The 24,539-nt window shown below is 37.9% G+C and overlaps 1 protein-coding gene across 2 annotated transcripts in view; it reads left to right on the forward strand.

Moving 5' to 3' along the window:
* The window catches only part of LOC124616769 (ras-related protein Rab-14), a 69,177-nt gene extending 54,483 nt beyond the window's left edge, over positions 1–14,694 (forward strand). For both annotated transcript variants that reach the window (XM_047145157.1, XM_047145156.1), the window contains exons 6-8: positions 6,364–6,432; positions 6,544–6,652; positions 11,470–14,694. In XM_047145157.1, the coding sequence (XP_047001113.1) occupies positions 6,364–6,432; positions 6,544–6,652 (178 nt within the window). In that variant the 3' untranslated portion in view covers positions 11,470–14,694. The remainder of the gene's footprint in view (positions 1–6,363; positions 6,433–6,543; positions 6,653–11,469) is intronic.
* Positions 14,695–24,539: the final 9,845 nt, after the last annotated feature.

A 24,539-nucleotide genomic window follows, 5' to 3' on the forward strand; every position in this document is an offset into this window, starting at 1 on the left:
GGCTATGATCATACCTGTTCCCTAGGCTGTTAATAATAGTGTACCACATTCCTGTTGTCTTTTTTCCTCATTAGACTTACACCTACATTTGCCCTTACTTAATAATGTTGATAGCCTGGTAGTCACAAGGCCAAAATTATTCTTCCTGCCACTGCACTTACTAATGCTCACTTTTAAGGACTTCAACCCACTGATTTATTTTTTCAGTTTCGGTAACCTACGCTAATTAAGGGATCTAATAGTCTACATTGCAACCAGAAGGAAGCCACATTTGTTCTTACTGAGTAGTCCCCAAATATCTTAATGGGAGATTGAAAGAATTCCACAATTTTTATCCCATACAATATAGCTACAGGTTCTTGGGGAACACAAAAACTGTAGTTTCCTGTTGCTGTCAGTCATTGAGTACCAACAGAGGTCATGTTGGCTTATATTAAAAGGATAAAGCAATGAATTGTTCAGACTGTTCCCCCCTGTAATTACTGATAAGGCTGCTGCCGCTTGAGGAAACATAGGGTAGTCTGGCCTCATCATAGATACCCCTCCATATGGTTGCAGTGATGATAGTCAAATCAAAAGCAGAAATTGGGGAGAGGGGGGGGGGGGAACTCTGGCTCCCAGGACACGTTGGTATATGTGGAAATGAGGCGGCCGATATAGCGGCCAAGACTGCAGTCTCTCTTCCTCGGCCAGCTATTCAATCGATTCCCTTCGCCGATCTACGGAGAGTTTTATGTCGTCGTGTTGTTCTTTTATGGCACGCACATTGGTCGACACTTCCCCATAATAAATTGCGGCCCGTGAAAGCTCTTCCTTGTGCTTGGACCTCTTCCTCCCAAACGCGACGTCGGGAGGAGGTAATTTTAACTCGACTCCGGATATGGCACTGTCTTTTTAGCCATCGACATCTTTTAAGCGGTGATCCTCCCCCACTCTGCCCCACTGCTCTCAGCTGTGGACGGTAAGACACCTTTTAATTGAGTGCCCCTATTTTACTCCGTTACGCGCCCGTCTACAGCTATCGCCTGATATATCATCAATTTTAGCAGATGACGCGCGCTCGGCCGATCGTGTTCTCGAGTTTATTAGTGCCAGTGAAATGACGTCAGTCATTTGAAGCTTTTTTTGGGACAACCAACCCCTTTCTGTAGTGTATTTTTAAGCCTTCCTTCTGCTTTTAGTTTCTCCAATTTTTTGAATTTCTCTCCCATTGCTGCTGGTCTCCATTTTCGGTTTTTTACTGTTTCCTAAGTCACGGAACGGGCGCTAATGACCATAGCAGTTTTGCGCCCTAAGACCAAAACAAAAAAAAAATAATGCACCAGATGCCATGTTTCCGTAGCAGTCTGTGACCATTCTTAATATTGGGCAAGCATATAGTAGTAAGGGACTTTTGGCTGCTCTTCCTTACCCTCAGTTTCTCTTTCAGGGATTGTTAATTTTTTTGACTGTATGCCCCATTCAGTTTAACGCTTTGAGTACCTACCATTCCTTCGAAACATTGTTCTTAAAAGTTGTAATTCTTTGGCAGTCCACTCCTTGTATGAAAGTGTTATTGTGCTATGGACAGGAGTCTTTACCATCAAGTTTCTTTCTGACAGATGGTGATTAATCGAAGCATGGAGTTAAAGGTCATGGTACATAGATTTTCTGCAAGCTCTGTGACCCAGGGGTGGGTCTGTTCTCTTGACTACCACTGTGAAGAAAAGTAGTTGGCCCTCTTTTTAAAGTTCCATCCTGAATTTTATAGTGTATCCCAGGAGGAAAAAAATTACAGTAAACATGGACTCTAAAACACGTCTTAAGAGCTATGAGCACATGTTTTTCACTACTGTGAAACACCTCTTGTATCGAACAAGTGCTCGTAGCTTTTAAGCTGTGCATTTCACAGCCCATGTTTACTATACTTTTTTGCTTTGGGCGATTGTTACTGCCATATCCATAAATATTGACCATCATTCCTGGTACACCCTGTGTTACAATGAATGGAGTTTAAATGTTCCTGAAATCTAAGATTTTTTGCCCCATGTGGCCACATAAGATACGTTGTCCACATACCCGCAGAAACACATCAGTTTCAGTATGGCAGACTCTGCCGTTTTTGCTTCAGAGTGTTCCATGTATAGGTTAGTCACACAGGTGATTACTGACTACCCACTGCCATACCATCTGTGTGTTCATAATACAGGGTTATTATAAATTATGGACCCATTTTCAAAACTTCATATTTATTCAAGTACTATATCAGTGAAAAGAGGAAGTTTCAATGTTTTTTCATTATGTTTGATATCAGTTTAATAATTGGCAATAATTTGTAATATCTAGTTTTTAATAATGAGAAATGTGATAAATGTTCAGTGTGGCCACCGTTGGTTGAATACCGAATTTGGTACGAAATGCCTAATGCACTGCAATTTGCGAGACACTTTTCACGAACTCAAGACCGCTGAAAACCTTGTGCTCCACAGTCGCCATCTCACTCACAACTGACAGTGAAATGGAATGACAGCCCTATTGCCGTGCAAACTGCGGCCGCTTCTGAAACAGTCACTGCCCGCCAAAATTTTGAAACTTCCTCATTCCATTGGTATAAAGCATGTTCATTTTGGATTTGTACTTGAATGCACCCAAATTTTTGATAATGGGGCCCATCATTTAGAATAACCCTGTACTTTCAATTGAACAGGAAATAAGTACCTAAAAAGACCCGTGATAAGTTCCAAGAATCATAAAGTAGAACTTTCATGAAGAGGGTGGCTATATTGATACTGGCAGTATTCTGGTGCCACAGTTGACTGAGATGGTGTCAAAAGTCAGCCGAGTTCATGTTGTGGTGTTCTCACTTCCCCACATTTTCACAGAGAATGTGTTTCAGGTATTTTACCAGTTGGTATATAGGTGTGCCAGTATTATTAACTTTTATTGGTTTTATTCATAAGATGGATATCTGTCTATATTTATTGTCTTTGAAAAGATCGAAAATTTCTTATTGTTGTCCACATCTGACATTAGGACCATAGGATTGCCCTTGTTGGCTAAGAGAAGTACAGTGTCCTTGTCCTCTTTGTTGTCGTGTAGATGTTTGTTAGTGAGATTAATTATAGAACAGCTCCCAGTGTCCTATCTTGCCTTATTGTGCAAGTGATAGAACTTTGTTTCTTGGTGTGCAGACTTTACCTCCATTGCTTCTGCAATGATGACCGTGGCAGTCTGGTCCCTTTCATTCCACAAACCAACCAACCATGCAATGGGTTGATAGCAGAAAGTTCCATCAAAAATCATAAAAACATCTGCTTTGAAGGTTGACTAATAATCACTAGATTATTCAAAACCTGTATACTGATAATATACTGAAGGATTTAGGACTGGATGTCTTGACTTCCATTCGTACTGTTCTGTCCAGAGCTGCACTAGACATTTTCAGAGATGCTCCTGTTTGTGCTGCGTCTGCCAAGTTGATGGTTCAGACATCGGAGAGCAACATAAATTCTGTGAAAGGAGGAGTGTCATCATTTACAAGTGATTGGCGAAGATAATCCGTCTCAGAATGGAACTTATCGATGGTCATCTGCCTAAGATTAAACTGTTGATTCTGTAGTGTTACTGTTCATATATCAGTAAGTTTCATAGCTTTTCTGTTAATTATCTCCACATTTATATATTTTAATTGTTTCTCCGTATAGATATGAATAGTTTGTCATTGTAGAAAAATTTTGGTTTAGGCAACTTAATGATTTTTTTTGGCTGAAGAACATGTTCCGCTACACTTGAATTTTCTACTTTCGCTAATTGACCTAGACTTTCATGTTCCTTCAACCAAGTATTCATGCTTCTCCTGGTACTTCCAGTGTACACCTTACCATATGTACATAGAATTTTATATAACCCCACCTCCCTTCATGCTGACAGAAGAGAGCAGTTATACTTTACATATCAGAGAGTTTGACACATTTTCTTAGTTGGTCTGAAAATTCATTGCTATTACAGAGAGATTTCTTTAATAGAAAAAACTGCCTTACATTTGGGTCTGTGTACAGTATAATAGAAAAGACTAGTAGGCATAAGTAGTAGTTCAAAAAATTACAAAGTACAAACAGTATGTTGATGTCTGGTTCTGTTATTAATAAGCCAGACAGAGTATTGACTCAAGATGGAATTTCATTCTGCGAAAAGGGAGATGCTGCTATAACACGAAAGCACCAGTTAAGGAGATTATTAAGAATGTAGAAGCAGGGATGAGCTATTCCCAACAAGATTGCAAATGCAGTTTGAATCAAAACTGCCAGACTGTTGTGCTGCAGTAAACCTTTGACAAATAATTTAACAAAATGTGAGAGAAAGGGTCTCAAAACATTCAAATGCAGATGAAAGGGTAGTGGTTCTTCCTGTGGAGCAAAGAAACACTGCTGTTATGAATAAATGAGAGATCATCAGTGCAGAATTTTGAATCTGTTAACATCAGGATAGTACCAAAAAAATTTGGGACCTGGCACAGTGAAGAAAACAAATAATCTAATGTTATCTTATTAAATTCAAAAATGTAAAAAAGCCTTATTGAAGACTGGAACTGTGTGTCCCAGACCTTATGGCCTACCATAATTTATCTTTCCCCGAGACACATTGTGTGTGGCACATACACCCAGACAAACTCCAATTTACCATGGAAATGGAATTATTGTACAGCATTGTTGGACAGAAGGCCCCATCTGGCATTGTTCGGCTGCTTAGTGCAAGTTGTCTTGCTTCACGCGGGTGCCACCTCTGAACAGACGGGGAATCAAACCCAGGGCCCTTACATGGCTGTCAGCCTGTGCTGACCAGAGCTATGGAGACAGATTTGCTGTGGGAATTGAAAATGACAACCAAATTATCCTTCTTCAATGCCTTATTGCAGAGAGAGACCAATGGGAGGTTGAAACAAAGTTTTACGGAAAGTCACACATGTGCACAGATATTTCCATAAGAAATCCATTATCTCACACAATGGGGCCAGAAGGATTTTAAAACTGGAACACCTGAATACTGAGTAAAAACATCTTAAGCAGGCTTTTGAGAAAAAGGGTATTCAGGAAAAGAGTAAATAGTCCTTACACCAAATAACAGTTTGCTGAAGAGAAAAGATAAAACATAGTGGTGGAAGAACACTTTTGCTTCTTTTATTTAAAATGCGATTAGATGGGCAACATTATACACGAAAATATCAGACTGTTTTTTAGACCAACCAAGGAAATGAGTCAAGCACTCCAATCTTTAAAGGATTAATACTGTCCTCTGTTAGTGAGTGAGGTATATAAAATTCCATGTATGTTTGATAATCTCTACATTGTAACTACAAAGAGAAGCAGGAATTCATGGCTGAAGAAATGTAAATCTTTACTGGCAAATGAAAATAGAAAAATCAGTAGCCAAGTATGCCCTTCAGTAAGGAAATTGTGAAGTTCTCCGAAACCAATATTTCATCTATAGTGAGAACACCCATAGCCACAAAGAAGCCATCAAAATACATAAAAATGGGAATAATTAACAGAAAGGAAGTCACGAAACTTGGTGATGAATGGGCAGTAGCTCTACAGAATCGATAGTTTTATTGTTGACACACAAACATAAATGGTTTACTTTTATCTCTGCCAGTCACAAGTAAACTTCAACTCCCTTTTTCATAATCGCTGCAACCAGTCAGTTGCCAAGACAGAGTGGGAGCAGGAGCACCTTTGAAGATACCCAGCGCAGCTCTGGACAAAACATAAGGTATGGAAAAGTTTCATAGACCACACCCCATGCCCATACAACCCAGAAGACTCGCAAGTTGTTAATGTATATTGAGTCAGTGAATAGGTAAAAGTACCTGTTGTGAAATTCCTTGGTATCCGTTTATATAGTAAGCTGAAGTGAAATCAACTACTCAGAAAGCTGATTAAATCATGGATGGATGGATGGATAAATGATCGGATGAAAAAGGACAATGCAACAAGAAATTTCTGCTTGTTTTGCGTGAGTCTTAAACACAGATTGTGATGTTAAGTGGAAGTTTTTCATGTTGTAACTGGTTTACATAAACTTCCAGTTAATTGTAGATAACTTTCAGTCCAAGATTACAAATTTGAAAACCATAGGAATTTAATTACCCAAGCCTACTAATATTTATCTAGAAAATAGTACTTGTTTACTGTAGTCAGGAGATAACTGTATAGTTGACAGTTTTATGTTAGTGAATGTTGGTTCTTAATATTTCACGGATATAGCTTACTTCATTCAAAGAAATAGAATCAAATTTTCAAAACATGTAAGTGAAGTTTGATCCATGCTCTAATCTGCACTTTGACCCAAACACACTGTCCAACAATCTTATTCTTTTTGTTCCAGAGGAGAAAATGTAGAGGAAGCATTCTTGGAAACTGCCAAAAAAATTTATCAAAGTATACAAGATGGCAGGTAAGGAATTCAAAATTTTTTCAGTAAACTCTTCACGTGTTGGATGAACACCCCATTCCACCATAAATAGTTTCGCTACAAAATTCTGCAAATATTTTTCTTCTGTTGTAGGTTGGATCTGAATGCTGCAGAATCAGGAGTGCAGCATAAACCATCACAGCCTGGCCGAAGCACGCTGGTCAATGATCAGCAAGCCAACAAAGACACTTGTGCTTGCTAGGTGTGTATTTGGATTGTGCTGTTTCATACAAAAAGTGGTGTAATAGCTGCTGTATGAGCAGCATGAGAAGAAAAATATTTTTTGTAACATTATAATAATTAATTTAAACTTAATGTGTGTTTTGGAAATAGACCTGCTAATTGAGGCAGAGCTTTTGAGCCAGTTACCTATTACAGTGTTGTTTGGAAGCTTGTATTAGTAATATTCATGCTTCTGAATATGTTTCTAAGCTTTCATGGCGTTTCATTGTGATATGGTATCAAGTGCATAGTGATTTAAAATATTGGCTTTCAGGTATCAGTACAGATTTCTAATTTATACCTTTGCTTTCTGCCTTTCTTAAAACTCGCCCACATTTCACTACCTCCTTACAAATATTTAGTCCACAAAGTGCATTAATGGTAGTTTTTGTCTTGCATTCTAAACTGTAATGCCATATTCTTTTATATATTCAAATTTGTAAATAAGTTGGTGATTGTTGCATGAAAATGTGTTGTATTCTTGCTCCACAGTAAATAGTCGCTTACTGATGACTTCCTTAGCATTTTTTGCTTAGCTAACAAGATAGTGCCAGCTAAGAATTGTACCTTCATTACCTTAGCTGTGTATTATAGTGGTTTCGCCCAGTGAGCCTGTGCTCTGTAGTTCTTATCATGCAACAGTAAATTCATATAATGTATTCTTTATATGGAATGCATTGTATCACTTGGCATGGTGAACTGGTTAGCCAGCCATAGCAGGATTAACTTGATGAGACGACACCCACATTCCGATCCAAAGTTGTGGCCATTTTAAATCCCAGTACGAGCGTGAAGAGTGATTGCAGAAAATACCATAATAAGGAAAAAGTGACAACCTGATGTTAATGCCTTCAATTTTACACAGTCAGAACAAGAAAGGTGTGATGATACAGATGTAGAAGGCAGTGGAAGGTGCAAGTAATTATTATTAACAAGCAAAACGTAAGTGTGTAAATTACAGGGGATGGGGGGGCACAAGATGCTGATACTGAATGGAGTAAAATTAAAATATCAGCCCCAAAGCAGAAATAGTTAAATGCACACAATACCCATTTCATTGATGACATACATAAATACACTAATGGGAAAAATCACAGCACCAAAAATTAATTAATGGAATCAAATTTCTGGAATACATTTGTCTAAGTAACGTATTTAAGTGATTAAAATTTCAAGACCACACGTTAATGTAATGACAAGATAAGCCATTGTAAATGTGGCATGCTGGTACATCAATAATCAGTGTAACCACCAGAATGTTGAACATAAGCATGCGAACATGCATGCATTGCATTGCATTGCATTGGTGCCTGGGGTCATTGTGTGGGATGGAGTTTTATGCCTGTTGTACATTGTCTGTCAATACAAGGACAGTTAACGTTGTTTGTGGATGGCGCTAGAGTTATCACTTTATGTCCCATATGTGCTAGATTGCAGGCAGGTATGATGATCAATCAGGCCAAGGCAACATGTCTAAACTCATTAGAGCATGTTGGGCTACAACACCAGTATGAGGTTGAACATTATAATACTGAAAAACACCCTCTAGAATGCTGTTAGCGAATGGCAGCAAAATACGTCGAATCACCAGATTGACATACAAACTTGCTGTGAGAGAATGGGATAACCACGAGAATGCTTCTGCTGTCACACAATATCTCACACAAGACCATAACTCCAGGTGTAGATCCGGTAAGTCTAGCATCAGTGGAATGCACACTACAAGGAATCTGGCTCAGAACTTTCCTTGAAGTAATTCTTTTGTAACAGATCACTGTGTCACTGTGGTGTCAAATGTTGCTCAAATTTCTGCTGCAGATGCAGTACAATGCACCAGAGCCGTACGTCATACGTGACTGTCTTCTCTCTCGGTAGTGCCACGTGATCATCTGGAGCCCATCTTCTTGTGACCATACATTTTCATGATCACTTCTGCCAGCAGTCCTGTACAGTGGTTACATTCCTGCCAAGTCATTGCAATATTGCAGAAGAAATCTCCAGCTATTCAAAGGCCCATTACACTCATTCATTTAAATTCTGTGAGGTGGTGATAATGGTGTCTGTCACCCTAAAGGCAGTCTTGACTCACATCAACCCACCATGTCCAATCTCAAAGGAAACCAACTTTCCTGGCCATTAAAGCGTGTATTTAAAACAAATCTAATTTGCATCCTCATAGTGGCTCTACTAGCGCCACTCTTACGTAACCAGTGTGCAATTTGAATAGGTGTCATCTTTCAGGTTAGAAACATGCCTACAGTTTTTGTTTGTCACACAACTCCTTCATCTTTTGATTTTTTTCTGTCAGCGTATGTTACTAGATAGCAATTTCTGTGATACCATCAACAGGACAAGGAGATACCATCTTTGCAAAATCTTCATTTTTTGATGCGCACCGGCCGGTGTAGCAGAGCGGTTCTAGGCGCTACAGTCAGGAACCGCGCGACCGCTACAGTCGCAGGTTTGAATCCTGCCTCTGGCATGGAAGTGTGTGATGTCCTTAGGTTGGTTAGGTTTAAGTAGTTCTAAGTTCTAGGGGTCTGATGACCTCAGAAGTTAAGTCCCATAGTGCTCAGAACCATTTGAACCATTTTTTTGATGTGCAGAAGTAGACTTCAAGGCTATCAAAGAAACTTTGAGAAAAACTGTTCCTCTTCTGGAATTCAATTTTAAATGGTGCCAGAAGGAAAGGGATACGAGGGGGAATGAGTATGTGAGAATTGTGGTATGGAAGGCAAATGGTCAGCTTCATTTTATTGGGAGAATTTTAGGAAAGAGTGGTTCACCTGTAAAGGAGACCACATATAGGATGCTATTTTTGAGTACTGCTGGAGTCTTTGGGATCTGTACCAGGTCAGACTGAAGGAGGACATCGAAGGGAACCAGAGGTGGGCTGCTAGATTCGTTACCATTAGGTTCGAACAACATGCAAGTCACGGGGATGCTATGGGAACTCAAATGGGAATCCTTGGAGGGAAGGCGACATTCTTTTCAAGAAAAACTACTGAGAAAATTTTGAGAACCAGCAGTTGAAGCTGATTGCCGAACAACATACATTTCACGTAAGGTCCACGAAGATACAAAAAATTAGGGCTCATACAGAGGCGTATATACAGTAGTTTTTCCCTCACTCTATTTGAAAGTGGAACAGGAAGGGAAATGACAAGTAGTGATGCATGGTACCCTCCTCCATGCACTGTGTGGTGGCTTGAAGAGTATCTATGTAGATGTACATGTTGAATGAAAATCATTATGTGCAGGCAAGTGAACGTACTTGCGAAAAGAATATGACATTAGATTTTTTCAAAGATATGAAGCTTCGCGATTAAAGCAGCCAGTGGTTTATTTAGACAACCTATGAATTCATGTACACTACATGATAAATAAGTGTTGTAAAGTGATAGTTTGAAAAAAGTATTGTGAAACAATGTTTTGTTGTGAATACAGTTTCATTTCATGTTCACTTCTTTTTCTGTAAGAGGAAAACTTCAGACTGTTGTTTAGAAATACAGAAAAAATAGAAATATATAGAGACAAGGGAAGCCAAACTCTTGACTTGAATTACAAAATGTCTTCTCACCATTTTTCCATTGAGAAAATTTTGTAAGAAAATGGTTACCTTCCTACTACGAGCTATACTATCTAGGGTTAAATCGTATAGAACTTACGTGAGATCATACAAATAATAAAATCTGTAGTCGTATTATGCAGGTATCTCGCATGTAAACCAAAACCAAGAAAACTGATGCTATTGCTGCTGACAACCAAATACAGTGTCACTTTTACTGGCACAAGCCTGTCTGGCAATTTGTGCTTAAATTTAGCTTCCTTTATATTCAAGCAACTTTTCAGTTGTCTTTGCAAGGCCATGTGGACACTCTTCCACATCTTTCCACCAGCAAAAATTTTAAGTTTGTCACTGGGAATCAAATCATATGACCTCAGCATCACTAGCCAAAAACATTAACTGCTAGACCACATAGTCAGTTTGCCATTGCTGTCGTAACATTACATTTAACTAATGGTGGTAATAGGAGACAAGAAAGGACACACATCACGCCAAAATGTGACGCCACTGGAGAGATGTTTTGATGGACAAGGAAACAGAATAGAATAAAATCGAACATCATAGATTGAAACAGTCAGTATTATCATCCACGATAGAAATGCCAGACAATGAATCAACGGACACAGCTGTTGAAAATGGCAACATTACTGAGGAAGGTTGTTTCATGGATACCACCAGCGAAGCATTGTAAGGAACATAACTGAGATATATTTACGTCCTTATTCCGTTCTTGTTCTAGGCACTTCATTCAGTGGCACTACATTTATTACACACATAGCACAGGACAGCCTTTTATTTAGTAGAATAATAGAGTGTATGACCGAGTGAGGTAGCACAGTGGTTAGCACCTAGGTCTCGCACTTCAGAAGACAACTGTTCAAATTTGTATCCAGCCATCCAAATTTATGTTTCACATTATTTCACAAAATTAATCTAGGCAAGTGCTGGGATGGTTCCTTCGAAAGGGCACGGCCAATTTCCTTCCCCATCCTTGACACATTCAGAGCTTGTGCTCAATTTCTGATGACCTCTATGTTTATGGAATGTTAAGTGCTAATCCTTCCTTTCTTCCTTCCTGAAGTGCATGCTATTACTACTACCTCTCTCTACTTCTAGGGCATAGTAGTAGTTCTGCCACCCTGCCAGTTCACTTTGCCATGTAATACTTTATTTTTTTTTTTAGCATAAGTAGTGTGGTGTCTAACACTGTTGTCTTATCATTGTTGCAGGTGTTCGATCTGTTGGTTATGTCTGTGTGAAGGTGCTTTGTCACTGCTCTGTGTAAATATCTGCAGTTGACGTGTGGGTCACGAGTGAGTGATGTAACTTTTTGTGATACAACTAGTGTTGTAGGAATTGGCTGTTCGTGCCAATATGTGGTCAGGATTAACGGCTCTAAGCAGATGCCACATTCAATTATTCCAATGTGAGTAGGTTTGCACTTTGTGTCTGAGCACCTTGCTTTTTTTTTCTGTGCAAGAAAAGCGAAGTATCATTTGAAGAACTGCAGTTTAAGTGATTGGTATCTGAAGTTTTGTTGGTGCATCGGATATTCATTTTCGAAAAGCAGCTACTGTATAACACTCCGTTAAATGTAACAATTACTTTCTTGGCATATACAGATGTAAGCATCAAAATTATTTAAGTAGTAGCTTCACATTTCTTTTTATATTATGTGGTTGACACAAATCGAAACACTCCACTCCATTTTGCTACAGTTTTCAAAGTCTTCGTTTCATCCATTTGTTTGGAGTTGGATAGTTGTCAGCCTTTGATATCAAAAGATTACTACAAGAATAATCTGGCTGCTGTAAATTTATTCTTCCTATTTATGAATTGTGATGAAAAATTAATTACCATAATCTTGCAACTTAGGACCACAAGTATGTATGTATCTGGAGATAGTAATAATATTCATTGATATTAGAAATTTATTTTGTCATGGAAACCCTTGGTCTTGATGTCTACTATTGTGAATTAAACCCAGCTTAGAAAGTTTTAAAATATTACTAATATGCTAGAGAAAAACCAGCAAAGTTTGAGTGAATGATGTAATTGAGATTCAGTTGTGATAAGATTTAGAACTTGAGAATTCCAGGATACCAAATATGTGCATACATTGCATACAGATATTATATTTGTGTGCTATTTGACATTTCCTTAAGTCACTATGGATTAATTTCATGTGGTCCACTTGCACGTTAAGAAATTTTCAATTTCTCTAGTTTAGCAGTAAAGTACATTGTTATATAAATTGGTGTTATAGATTGAAATAGCAAAAGGATGGCATTTGTGTGCTACTTAATGTATGTTTGGTATGGGTGCAGAGTTGGGTGCAGTTTCTGTTACTACTGTTCAGAAATTAAGTATGGATTACTGAATAAATTTGTGTAATATTCATTGTGTGTATCAGGAAAAATGAGAATAAGTTTAAGAGCTAAATTACACTTCATTTGAAACATATAAATGCATTCAGTCTTCTCTTCCATATTTTAATGTATTAATAATTATTATATATTTAGCTACCATGACATGTGCCTTGTTCCCAGAATTTCTGTGCTGTTGAAATGTTGATTGAGAGAAGGCTGATTGAATTATCATGCTGCTTGAACATACCTAACAGAAACTTGGTGTGTTGTAGCAAGCAATAAAGTTGGAAAACTAATGTCTTCTTTACTTAAAAAGAAACATTATTTCTTTAGAAAACCTTACATATTGGTATACACATAAAATTGTAGTTTTGTTACTGATACCAATGTTAAATCTACAGTTCTTAATCTTTGAATGATGTTTTCATTGCTACACCAGTCTGTGCTCATAAATTACTTTAAAATTTAGTTCAGTGCCTATTTTGCTTAATTGCTGGATTTAGGTTGTTTGTGCTTTGCAGTTTCCTATTTCTCTCCTGTTCCTTATACGTACTGCTCTGGAGAATACTACTATTCTGCATTTTCATTTGTTTTCTTCACTCACAGCAAAATAGAAGAATGGCAGTTGGTTGTGACACTTGTTTAGTGCCCAAACATATGTGGACTTGGCTCTTAATTTATTGGAAAATACCAAGTGTTTCTGACTTTTTTCTCTGTAATGTATTTATAAACCTGCCTTCAGTATAAAGTGATCTGATATTCAGAATTTCCTCAGCATTTGAATTGTTAAGCTTTAGAAGCAGTTATAAAGAAAGCTTACTGTAGTACAGCTGATAAGGCTGAACTGAAAGGTGATAATGTGACTAGTATAGATTTAAAATATTTAATTAGAATATGCTAAAAATTTCTGTTCGTGCAGTAAAAATTTTAATCTTCCTTAGACAGAAGTGAAATACACAATGTCAGTTGTATGCAGAACTGAGAGTGCTAAAAAGGTTCAATTTTGTAAAGAAAGTAATTTCTTTCAGTGTTGCACTTTCTTTGCGGTATTACAATGTTCATACACCTAACAAGACAAAAGTCCTGATCCATTTGGAAATATGCATATAGGGTTAGAGATGAAATTTAAAAATGCATTGGACAGATTTTGTCAAGTCAGCCTGCATTATGATGGAAATTTCACTCCTGTCCACCAACAATTCTCCAGGAATTTAATTTGCTACTGTTGAATAGACTGGTGAATTATACTCATTTCTTATATTACTGTGTAGCCAGTAGCAGAAATGGAAAATGGGACTATTTTAAATGTTATGCAGTGAGGTGTTTCTGGGTGAAAATGATTAACGAATATGTGGTATGGATTCACTTCCGTATGAACAGCCTTGATATCTATGACACTAAGTTTGATTGCAGTCATTGGGAAAACAATTTAACAAGAATCTTATTTGTTAGATCATTGTCTGTTGTTACCTGTGAAAATTTATTGTTGAACAAATCGTGGAAAGGAAACAAATAATGACATGTGAACTGGGACACTGCATGTAACTGACCTTGTGTTGAAAAGCAGTGAGAGTCAGACTTTTCATGCTGTTGGCTGAGAGAGGTCTTCCTCTTACGTATATGAATTAGCTGTAACAGCTTGTGCCCAGTGATATTTTTGGAAAGCCCATTAACACTTGGAATAATTAAGGAGGGCTGTGCATCATTGATTACCTCAGTGAACTGTTGTCTGAAAGGTTTTTCTCTAACTTCTACATGTCAGTATTTTTATTCTTTTGCTGTGATTGTTTCTGCTTAAAGACTGTGATTTTACTAATTTATATTTGTTGTTATGTTTAAAGTTTACAGAAGACCATTTTAATATTCTGTCTTAGGGAGAAGTATAATATTTTTTTTAATGTTTATTGCGGCATGCAGCTACATCGCTTTAATATGTGGTCCTCGTTATAATGAGAACTTGAAAGTGTATTTCATTTATGTGCTGCTGATGTTTGCTCTGCCTGTTCATTACATGTGTGCTGGCAACTGTTTGTTCCCACCCTGCCCTTGCAACTGTATCACTAAATAAAACATTCCAACAGTTAATGAATTCTTTCTTTCCAGTAACACACAGAATACCTTTGAGTATAATAAACTATAAAATTAAATAGTAAAACTATTTTTTGATGGCCATTCTTTATTTCTTTAGCAAATTTAATTCTGATTTGTTACAAAGACCCCAGAAATTTAAACAAATAGACTTTTTCTCCCTTTTTCTTTTTTTCCATTAATGAGTACTGCACAGCAGAGAAATATTTGTCTGCATGTGCATATTTACAATTGTATATTCAGTGACAACCTGGTAAGAAATTATTTGTAGTGGGAAATGTCTTTTTAAGCAAAAATCTGTAGTAATGAAGTCACAAATTGAGTGGTGATGACAATCTTACGTGATAACTTTTGTGTGACAACTTCTGTTGTACATATAGAGCAGCTTGTACTATAATTGCGCTTTTGCAATTGTAAGTTAACTATGCAGGTGTTATTAAAATTTAAGTTTTATATATACATGTTTTTATCCTGTGTGGAAACTTCTTAATGTTTGCCTCAGTGCCACTCAGCTCAATTCATCTTCTCCAATTATTTTACACTTGAAGGTTTATTTCACATGTACTGATTTTTAAGACGATTAACAGTAGAAAGTTAAATCAATAACAAATTAGGAAAGGACTCAAATTGCAGAGAGTAAATAGATAATACAATCAAACTAGAATTTTGTTCCAACTAACATATTTACAGGAAGTTAATCTCTTCTGTAACTAGAAAAGTTCTGTAGTTTTCCAGTAGTTACAAGCAGGTTTTGTGATTGGGAAACTGATCAGTGTTGCAATGGCACATGGTGAGCCTGTTGTGTTTGGGCTACACTGTCTACCCTGATAAAATAAGCTAGGAACAAAAGTTGTGAATACAGTACTTTAACATTTGGCTAGAAGTAATCTCCATCTATTTGCGAGATGTTTTACACTCACAAATGTAACACAAAATTCTGAATGTTCGCTGCTCTGCAACTTTTTAAGGAATCTATTGAAGGACTCTTTCAAAACACCTTGAGCTGCATGTGAAATTATTTGCCACAGATATTTGGGTGTATAAGCCATGTCGGTGGCATCTGATACAGAGAAACAGACACTTGTATGTACATATATTTATACAACATCACAACTATATAATGAATAGCAGAAATATAAAGCTAGATACAACGTTATGTATCTCTGTACCAATGACGTGTGTTGGTTAAAATGGTAGAATGTGAAACCTGTTGTATCACATCATACATTGGTTGTCGTGTATGTTATTGATGTCAGATCTTAGTGACAATTCTTGATCATGACTGACATAACCATTACAAAGTGTAAACATGGAACTGACAGGTCAAATTGTTTACATCACCTGTCCTTTGTTAATTTCAAAATCAATACATCTGTGACACGCTTCAATATATGTAAAATAAAATTGTTGGACAGGTGGTACACGAAGGTAGAATATACAAAAAACATAAAATTGTGAAGTAATCCAAAATATTAAATAAAATTAGAAAATTTTACATGCAGTATGTGAAGAGACTCCATATCCGCTATATTTGATTAAAACTATTGAAATTTTGTACATACATCCTATTTCATAATGTATGTGATCCACTTGTTTCATAATATGAGTGTATATTTCAGTTTCTTCTAGAATATTTAATAATCTGACTTTTCTGTTTTAAGATGATGGTGATTTTTTTTTTTTTATTATTAATATCATTAGCAGAAAAACTTGCATTCTCTTGAATGAGCAAATGAATGCTGAGGGATCGGCTTCACTAACATTGTGTTCTCGAAATCTTGTTTTGCAGTTTCACCCAGTTCGCCTGACACAAAATTTAACACATTCACTAAATGTTGTTTTATATACACCTGACACAGTATACACTGAAGCGCCAAATAAACTGATATAGGCATGCGTATCCAAATAAAGAGCTATGTAAGTAGACGGAATATGGCACTGCGTTGGCAGCACCTATATAAAACAAGTGTCTGGTGCAGTTGTTAGATCGGTTACTGCTACTAGAATGGCAGATTATAAAGATTTAAGTGTGTTTGAATATGGTATTATAGTCGGCGCATGAGCGATGGGACATATCATCTGAAGTAACAGTGAAGTGGGAATTTTTCCTTACGACCATTTCACAAGTGTGTGTGAATATCTGGAATTCGGTAAAACAACAAATCTCCAACACCGCTGCAGCCAGAATAAGATCCTGCAAGAAGGGGCCAAGAACAACTGAAGAAAATCATTCAGTGTGACAGAAGTGCAACCCTTCTGCAAAATACTGCAGATTTCAATGTTGGGCCATCAAGTTTGTGTGTGAACCATTCAGTGAAACATCATAGATATAGGCTTTCGAAGCTGAAAGTCCATTCGTTTACCCTTGATGACTGCACGACACAAAGCTTTACGCCACGCCTGGGCCCTTCAACACCGACGTTGGATTGTCGATGACTGGATATATCTTGCCCAGTCAGATGAGTCTCATTTCAAATTGTATCGAGTGGGTGGACATCTACAAGTATAGAGACAACCTCATGAATCCATGGACCCTGCATGTCAGCAGGGGACTATTCAACCTGTTGGAGGCTCTGTAATGGTGTGGGGCATGTGTAATTGGAGTGATATGGGACTCTTGATACATCTAGATAAGACTGATAGGTGACATGTACATAAACATCCTGTCTGATCACCTGCATCCATCCATGCTCGAGAACACTTCCACTTCCTACCAAACTCCTCAGACCTGAACATTATTGGGTATATCTGGGATGCCTTGCAACATGCTGTTCAGAAGATATCTGTGGACAGTCCTGCAGGATTTATGGGTTCAGTTCCCTCCAGCACTACTTCAGACACTAGTCAGAGTCCATGCCATGTCATGTTGCAGCATTTCCGTGTGCTCGCAGGGGCCCTACACGATATTAGGCAGGTGTGCCAGTTTCTTTGGCTCTTCACTGAATTTTTGTCTCTTATATGTATTGTGTATCAGACATGACCTTAAATTGTTCTGTTGTCTGTTAAAAAACAAGTCTTCATAAAGCAGAAAAAGACAGATTATTAAATAATCTAGAAGAAATTGAAAGGTACATCCGTATGAGAAAACAAGTGGACCCCATACTTAATGAACAAATAGTTACGGAATGAGATGTATATACAAAATTTCAATGATATTTTGACCAAATAAGTTTGGTTTGGAGTGTCTCCATATCCTGCATGTAAACTTGTCTATTTCATGTGATATGTTGAATTGTTCTGTAATTTTATATCTTTTTGTATATTCCACGTTTGTATACCAACTATCCAAAGATTGTATTTTACAGATATGAGTGTGTGTGTGTGTGTTACAGGTGTACAGGATCTTATAAATAATAAGACAGGTAATTTAGACACTTTGACCTGTCAGTTCCATGTTTACAGTACATGACAGTTATGTCAGAAGTGATCAAGAATTATCTCCATCCAATATCTGACAGCAATAACATACACAACAACCTGTGTGCTATGTGATAGGGTTGATTTCAAATGCTATCGTATTAACTGATAAGCATGTCATTGACACAGAGAAACATGATGTAAGTAGACTTGTATTTCTGCTATTACATATGTGGTTGTCATGTCGTAGAAACTGACATACATACAATTGTTTGTTCCCCTGTATTAGGTGCCACTGACCATATAACCAAATAGATTGGCAAGTAAAACATTTCAGGTGCAGCTCATGGTGTTGTCGAGGTGTCCTTTTATAAATAGCATGAAATGTACTTGTGTGTAATTTAAATTACTTACAAAAAGTCTTTTCTCTGTTCTGGTTTTAATTCATAAAAGATGTTTGGGACACATGACTAAATGCTCGTCTACAGTTTTTGCACAGACAGTGTCTAAGAAAGTGAAAATGGGATCTGCAATGTCTATTACTGTTTCAGTAATCATTTGACACGTGTTTATGTGCTCTCTTTCAGAACTGACATGTCTGCTGCTAAATAATGGGATGTATTGCGACATGTTGGCTTCTACAGCACTTGAGAAAGGCCCATAAGACCAAAATTGGCCGATTGTGTGAAACTGAAGTAAATATTTGTAAACAACAGCTGAGGTGAAACCATTAGTGTCCTCCAAAATTCGTCACCTGCACATGCAACAATTAAACATTAATTGGCTATCACTTTTCCAACATTTATTCACAATGTAATGTGTATGACTTCACATTTTGTCTAAATTAGCCACCCTTTACTTTAAACCTAATGCTTTTAGTGAAAATCTAATGTAGTATGCCACTTTGAGTATGTCCAATCAGTTTAGTATGACTCATTTATTCTGGCACTTTTTGTAGCCAAATCCCACAGACTGGATAATTTTTCTGATAATTTCCTTGCTAGCCTTCAGGTTCAGTTCTGGGTAGCAAAAGATAAGTTTTCCAGACATTGGTAATTCTTTTTATTTGGAACGTCACAGAAATTGTTGCATAACAACACATTTGTCCTTACAATCAGTGGAATGTTTGGATCTAGATACTTGAATCCCTCTGCTAATCATCATGCCCATCCTTCTGTAACTTTGGATGCTAATATTACTTTACTCACAGCTTCTGTGCCTCCTCATTTATCACAGTCAGTCCTTTCGTCTTCTTGTGAATAAATCTAATGATATTAACATAAAGCCACCGCACTACTACCAAAGATATTTTCCGTGCTATCACTTGGTGGTAACAGTGAGCACCGTGCACCCCCCCCCCCCCCCCCCTCCCCCGTTTAACTGGTACATGACTGTATATATTTATGTGATCAAGTTACTTCCTGCTAAGACCATGTTTACGATAATAACATAAATTCAGTGTTTAAACATGTCCACAAAGATTTTTATTTCTCTGTCTATGCAGAGGTTGTGTTTGGTGAGATAGAAAGCAGCTACATTAGAGAGGCTCCCATTGTATGCATGTTACATGTGACCAAACAGAAATCCATTTGTCATCTTACAGTGTGAAGCCGTAGCAAGTTGTCAAGTAAACAGTCCTACATGTGAGCAATGGGATTGCGCCACTGCTAATTGCTGGGTCTTGCTGAAGAACAGGAACAGACTTGAAAGTTACATTGCCAAGAGAACTTGTCCTTTCAGTTTTTTGGATTTTCTTTTGTTCACATGCCAGCATTTGCAAGGGATTCAGTGGAAAACTCTAGTGCAACAAGCTACACACAGTGGAAATATTTTAGAAGAAAGAGCTACAGACAAGTTTTACCTTATCTATAGTGTCATTGTAAAGACAAGGATTAGTGATCACACTGTCATAGTGACGAAAATTACTACAGTTAATAAATACATCAAGAAGGCTAGAAAGACCAGGCAGGCAGTTGTTAGCATCCTACTCAGACAATGAATGGACATCATTTAGTTCCAAAATGGTGGACATAGTGTGTGGTGAGTAACTTCATTAAGGAAAAAAGAGACGCACTGTGTGGTTTAATCACAGAATTTGGAAAATGGTGAGAAAACAGGCTATTGCATTCTTGGTTCAAAAGAACACAGAGATGTAGACAAGCGAAGGGCAGTAGAAATTTGTCCCTGTAAAAAAGATAAATGTGCAAAGCATACACAAATGTGTCATACATTAGCAAAAGACATTGGCAAGAATCACAGAAAATTCAGGTCTTACATGAGCAGGTCAAAGGCTTCTACTCAACTACTTGTAGACCATTCCAGTACTAGAATAGGACAGCACAAGGCAAACTACAGTTTCGAATATCACATTTAGGACATTGACTGTCTTGTTGCCACAAGGAGGCACAGCATAACAGCATGCCTGATGCCACATGGTTAGTGACCACAGCAGAGCCTCACACTGTTTGCCCAGCCAAGTGTGGCAGTGAAACATCTAGGCAACTTGCAACCAGTGTGTTAAAAACTTTCATGTCGAAGAATCATACAGACATATCATCATTTGACCATTGCAGAAACTGCTTTATGGAGGATGTACAGACAGACAACACTGGTGCTACAAACTGACCAGATGGAATCCCAATTCAGCCAGGCAACTAGAAATATGTCACATGACTACTCTATATAGGAATGGTAAAAGAATGGACTCTCAGTATCTTTGTCATTTTGCTGCAGCATTCTTATGAATAAATATCCTTCAGAGAGAGAAGCTCCAACCCACAAATCTACACTGATTTAGAGAGCATCACTTGTGTGAAACTCGGCGTGCCCTTTTCTTACACAATCTGCCGAATCGTGGGTGGACGGCAAGATGATGATTCCATATTGCTAGATTTCCAGAAAGAATTTAACACTGCTGCAATGCAGAGTGTTGATAAAAGTCCAAGCATACAGAGTAGTAGTTAGAAGCCTTTTTAATTAATAGAACTAGTTATGAGTGGTTGGAAGACTTTCAAGTAATAGAAACTAATACATTGTCTTGGACGGCGAGTGTTCAGGGACAAAAGTATAGCCTGGAGTGCCCCAGAAGAGTGAGTTAGTGTGTTCTCTATGCAGAATGGGTCACATAAAATGTAACAACCCCTTAATTTCATGAACAGTTCCAAATATTGAAGTGAGACTTTCTGCAGTTGCTGAGGGGTACGGATAATGCTTTGAACTCTGGTATCCTCCTCTAAGATATTGAAGTCTTTTAATGGAAGCTTACAAACTTTTCATAACTGCCATCAATAGCTCGTAGAAAGACAATTACAGTGATACATTACTTGTTAATATTGACGTCAACATTCGCAGAAGAATTGGAGAAATGCGCTAAAATTGGAAAGCAGTGCAGCTAGTCAGCTATTGTGGTGTTAAGTACTGCCAAACAGAGTTTTCACGACAGGCTATACTGTTACATGCAGCAAGACTGGTCCACATGACTAAGATAAAATTTTATTTCCTGTACATCGAAGCAGGGTCAAATATTAATTTTCATTATGGGACTGAGGCATATGGCAGCTTCTAGCACATTTGATGTGGCTTAGGATAACTATTTCAAATGCTTGTGTTTTCCAGGTTATGGAAACACCAACAATTAAATCTGGCAGCTTTAGTGTAAAGCTTCTGCATTGCTGTTTGTCAAAGCTGTAAAAGAAACTTCAATCATTCATACATCATAATGATAAACAGTTCTTTTATGACCCGATGGACAAGCAGCATTGAAGATATATCTCAGAGACATTATGTAATCAATTCCAGATAGCTGCTAAAGTAATTCAATGTTTTTATTGTAATAGATCCATTTCAGCTAGGTTGCCATCTTCAGACTATTTGCAAAAGTTACTTAATATTTTTTATATTATTGTAATGTTGGTCACTCATTTTCGGATGGCCAACTCTGTCTGTCAGAACTGACAATAAAATGTCAGATAATAGCAGTAGCAAACCACAAAACAGCTTATAGCATAAGAGTCCTAATCCTACACCACATTGTAATGCAATGTAGAGTGGCAGCAACAGCTTTCATAGATGATCTGAATGTAGAGTGGCAGCGACCACTTTCATAGGTGGTCTGAAGGTGGCAATCTAACCAAAATGGATCCATCACAATAAAAACTTTGAACTTCTTAGCAGCAATCTGGACTTTATTACATAAATGGTCCTATTCAAAGAAAAAGAAACCATTGTGTTGACTCCTTTAGATGTGGGGGGAAAAATATATGTGACCTGTCTTCCCAGAATGCTTCTTCAAGAAACATCACCGGATGCCGGACAAATGTGTCTACAGAGACTACCCAAAATGTTAATTAGGCAGAACACATGTTAAATTAACTAAAAATTTTATAGAGAATGACTGACAAGATGACACCCACAAAAGAAACACATTTCTTAACAAAATGTAGTTTTACACTTCACTTACGCGTATGCTGAAATATTTTACTGTCAACTACAAGGCAGACTTGCAGTTGCCATTGAAGAGAGAGACGAACAGATGAAAATGCATTAGATGATATGCAGTTGCATGCTGTGTCAATTTGATGGCACATATTATCTGATGTAGTACGGGCTTCATGATAAACTACATCTTTCATTGCTGCCCATTGAAAGAAATCGAAGAGGAGTCCAATAAAGTGACCTGGCTGGCCATTGTATTGCAGCATTCTGTCCTATTCAGTGGTAAGGTACCTTTGCTTTCAATATCTGCGTTGCAGCTTGGGAAGAGTGAACTGGATAGTTGTTGTGTTGGAACCACATACACTGACTTTTCAAGTGGCGCCTCTATTGAAGAGCGGGTTGAATGTTCATATGAAAGTGTGTATACATATTTCCTCTAAACAACCCACAATGGAATTTCCAGGGTCGCAACAAGTTCTGAAAATCAGGGAATTTCAAATGAGTCAGGAAAAAAAAGAAACACTGGAAAAGTCACATTGGTCTCATTTTATCAACATGGTGTCAGTAACACGTGAATAGCTGGCCACATAAGTGGACTTCTGCGACGGGCCAAAACCACAGGCCATTTCTGTGGGTATCTCTAACAGATCAGGCCTGCCGATCTGAAGCCCATCATTTCCCACTAATGTGTAAGCCCTGCCCACCGGATCTAGTCTCACCGATCTGCCTGCAGTCTAGGCCTGTTTGTGTGAGGCATAATGCAGCAGATTTTTGTGGTTTATCCAAAGACCCAGGACTGTGGTACTCCCCGGCAGGCTAGGGACCACAGGTGATGGATTTCAGGAATTGTGACTGTCTCACTGTAAGTACGTTGCACAGTGCGACGTTTTATAGACATTTTATTTATTCTAGTACATTTTGGCACTTCAAAAATAATTTATATATTAGAAAGTATTGATCATAAGAAGAAGACAATTGCGGCAGTCGCTGGTGGTTTTTGTGCTATAGGAAGTGAAGCAGGCAAAAAGGAATACAAACGTCTCAAAAATGAGATCGACAGGAAGTGCAAAATAGCTAAGCAGGGATGGCTAGAGGACAAATGTAAGGATGTAGAGGCTTATCTCACTAGGGGTAAGATAGATACTGCCTACAGGAAAATTAAAGAGACCTTTGGAGAAAAGAGAACCACTTGCATGAATATCAAGAGCTCAGATGGAAACCTAGTTCTAAGCAAAGAAGGGAAAGCAGAAAGGTGGAAGGAGTATATAGAGGGTTTATACAGTGGCGATGTTCTTGAGGGCAATATTATGGAAAGGGAAGAGGAAGTAGATGAAGATGAAATGAGAGATATGATACTTCGTGAAGAATTTGACAGAGCACGGAAAGATCTAAGTTGAAACAAGGCCCCGGGAGTAGACAACATTCCATTAGAACTAGTGACAGCCTTGGGAGAGCCAGTCCTGACAAAACTGTACCATCTGGTGAGACAGGCGAAATTCCCTCAGACTTCAAGAAGAATATAATAATTCCAATCCCAAAGAAAGCAGTTGTTGACAGATGTAAAAATTACCGAACTCTCAGTTTAATAAGTCACAGCTGCAAAATACTGACGCGAATTCTTTACAGACGAATGGAAAAACTAGTAGAAGCCGACCTCGGGGAAGATCAGTTTGGATTCCGTAGAAATATTTGAACACGTGAGGCAATACTGACCCTACGACTTATCTTGGAAGCTAGATTAAGGAAAGGCTATTTACAATTTGTACAGAAACCAGATGACAGTTATAAGAGTCGAGGGACATGAAAGGGAAGCAGTGGTTGGGAAGGGAGTGAGACAGGGTTGTAGCCTCTCCCCAATGTTATTCAATTCTGTATATTGAGCAAGCATTGAAGGAAACAAAAGACGAATTCGGAATAGGTATTAAAATCCATGAGGAAGAAATAAAAACTTTGAGGTTCGCCGATGACATTGTAATTCTGTCAGAGACAGCAAAGGACTGGGAAGAGCAGTTGAACGGAATGGACAGTGTCTTGAAAGGAGGATATAAGAT

The sequence above is a fragment of the Schistocerca americana genome, chromosome 5, assembly GCF_021461395.2.
Source record: "Schistocerca americana isolate TAMUIC-IGC-003095 chromosome 5, iqSchAmer2.1, whole genome shotgun sequence".
Lineage (NCBI taxonomy): Eukaryota > Metazoa > Arthropoda > Insecta > Orthoptera > Acrididae > Schistocerca > Schistocerca americana.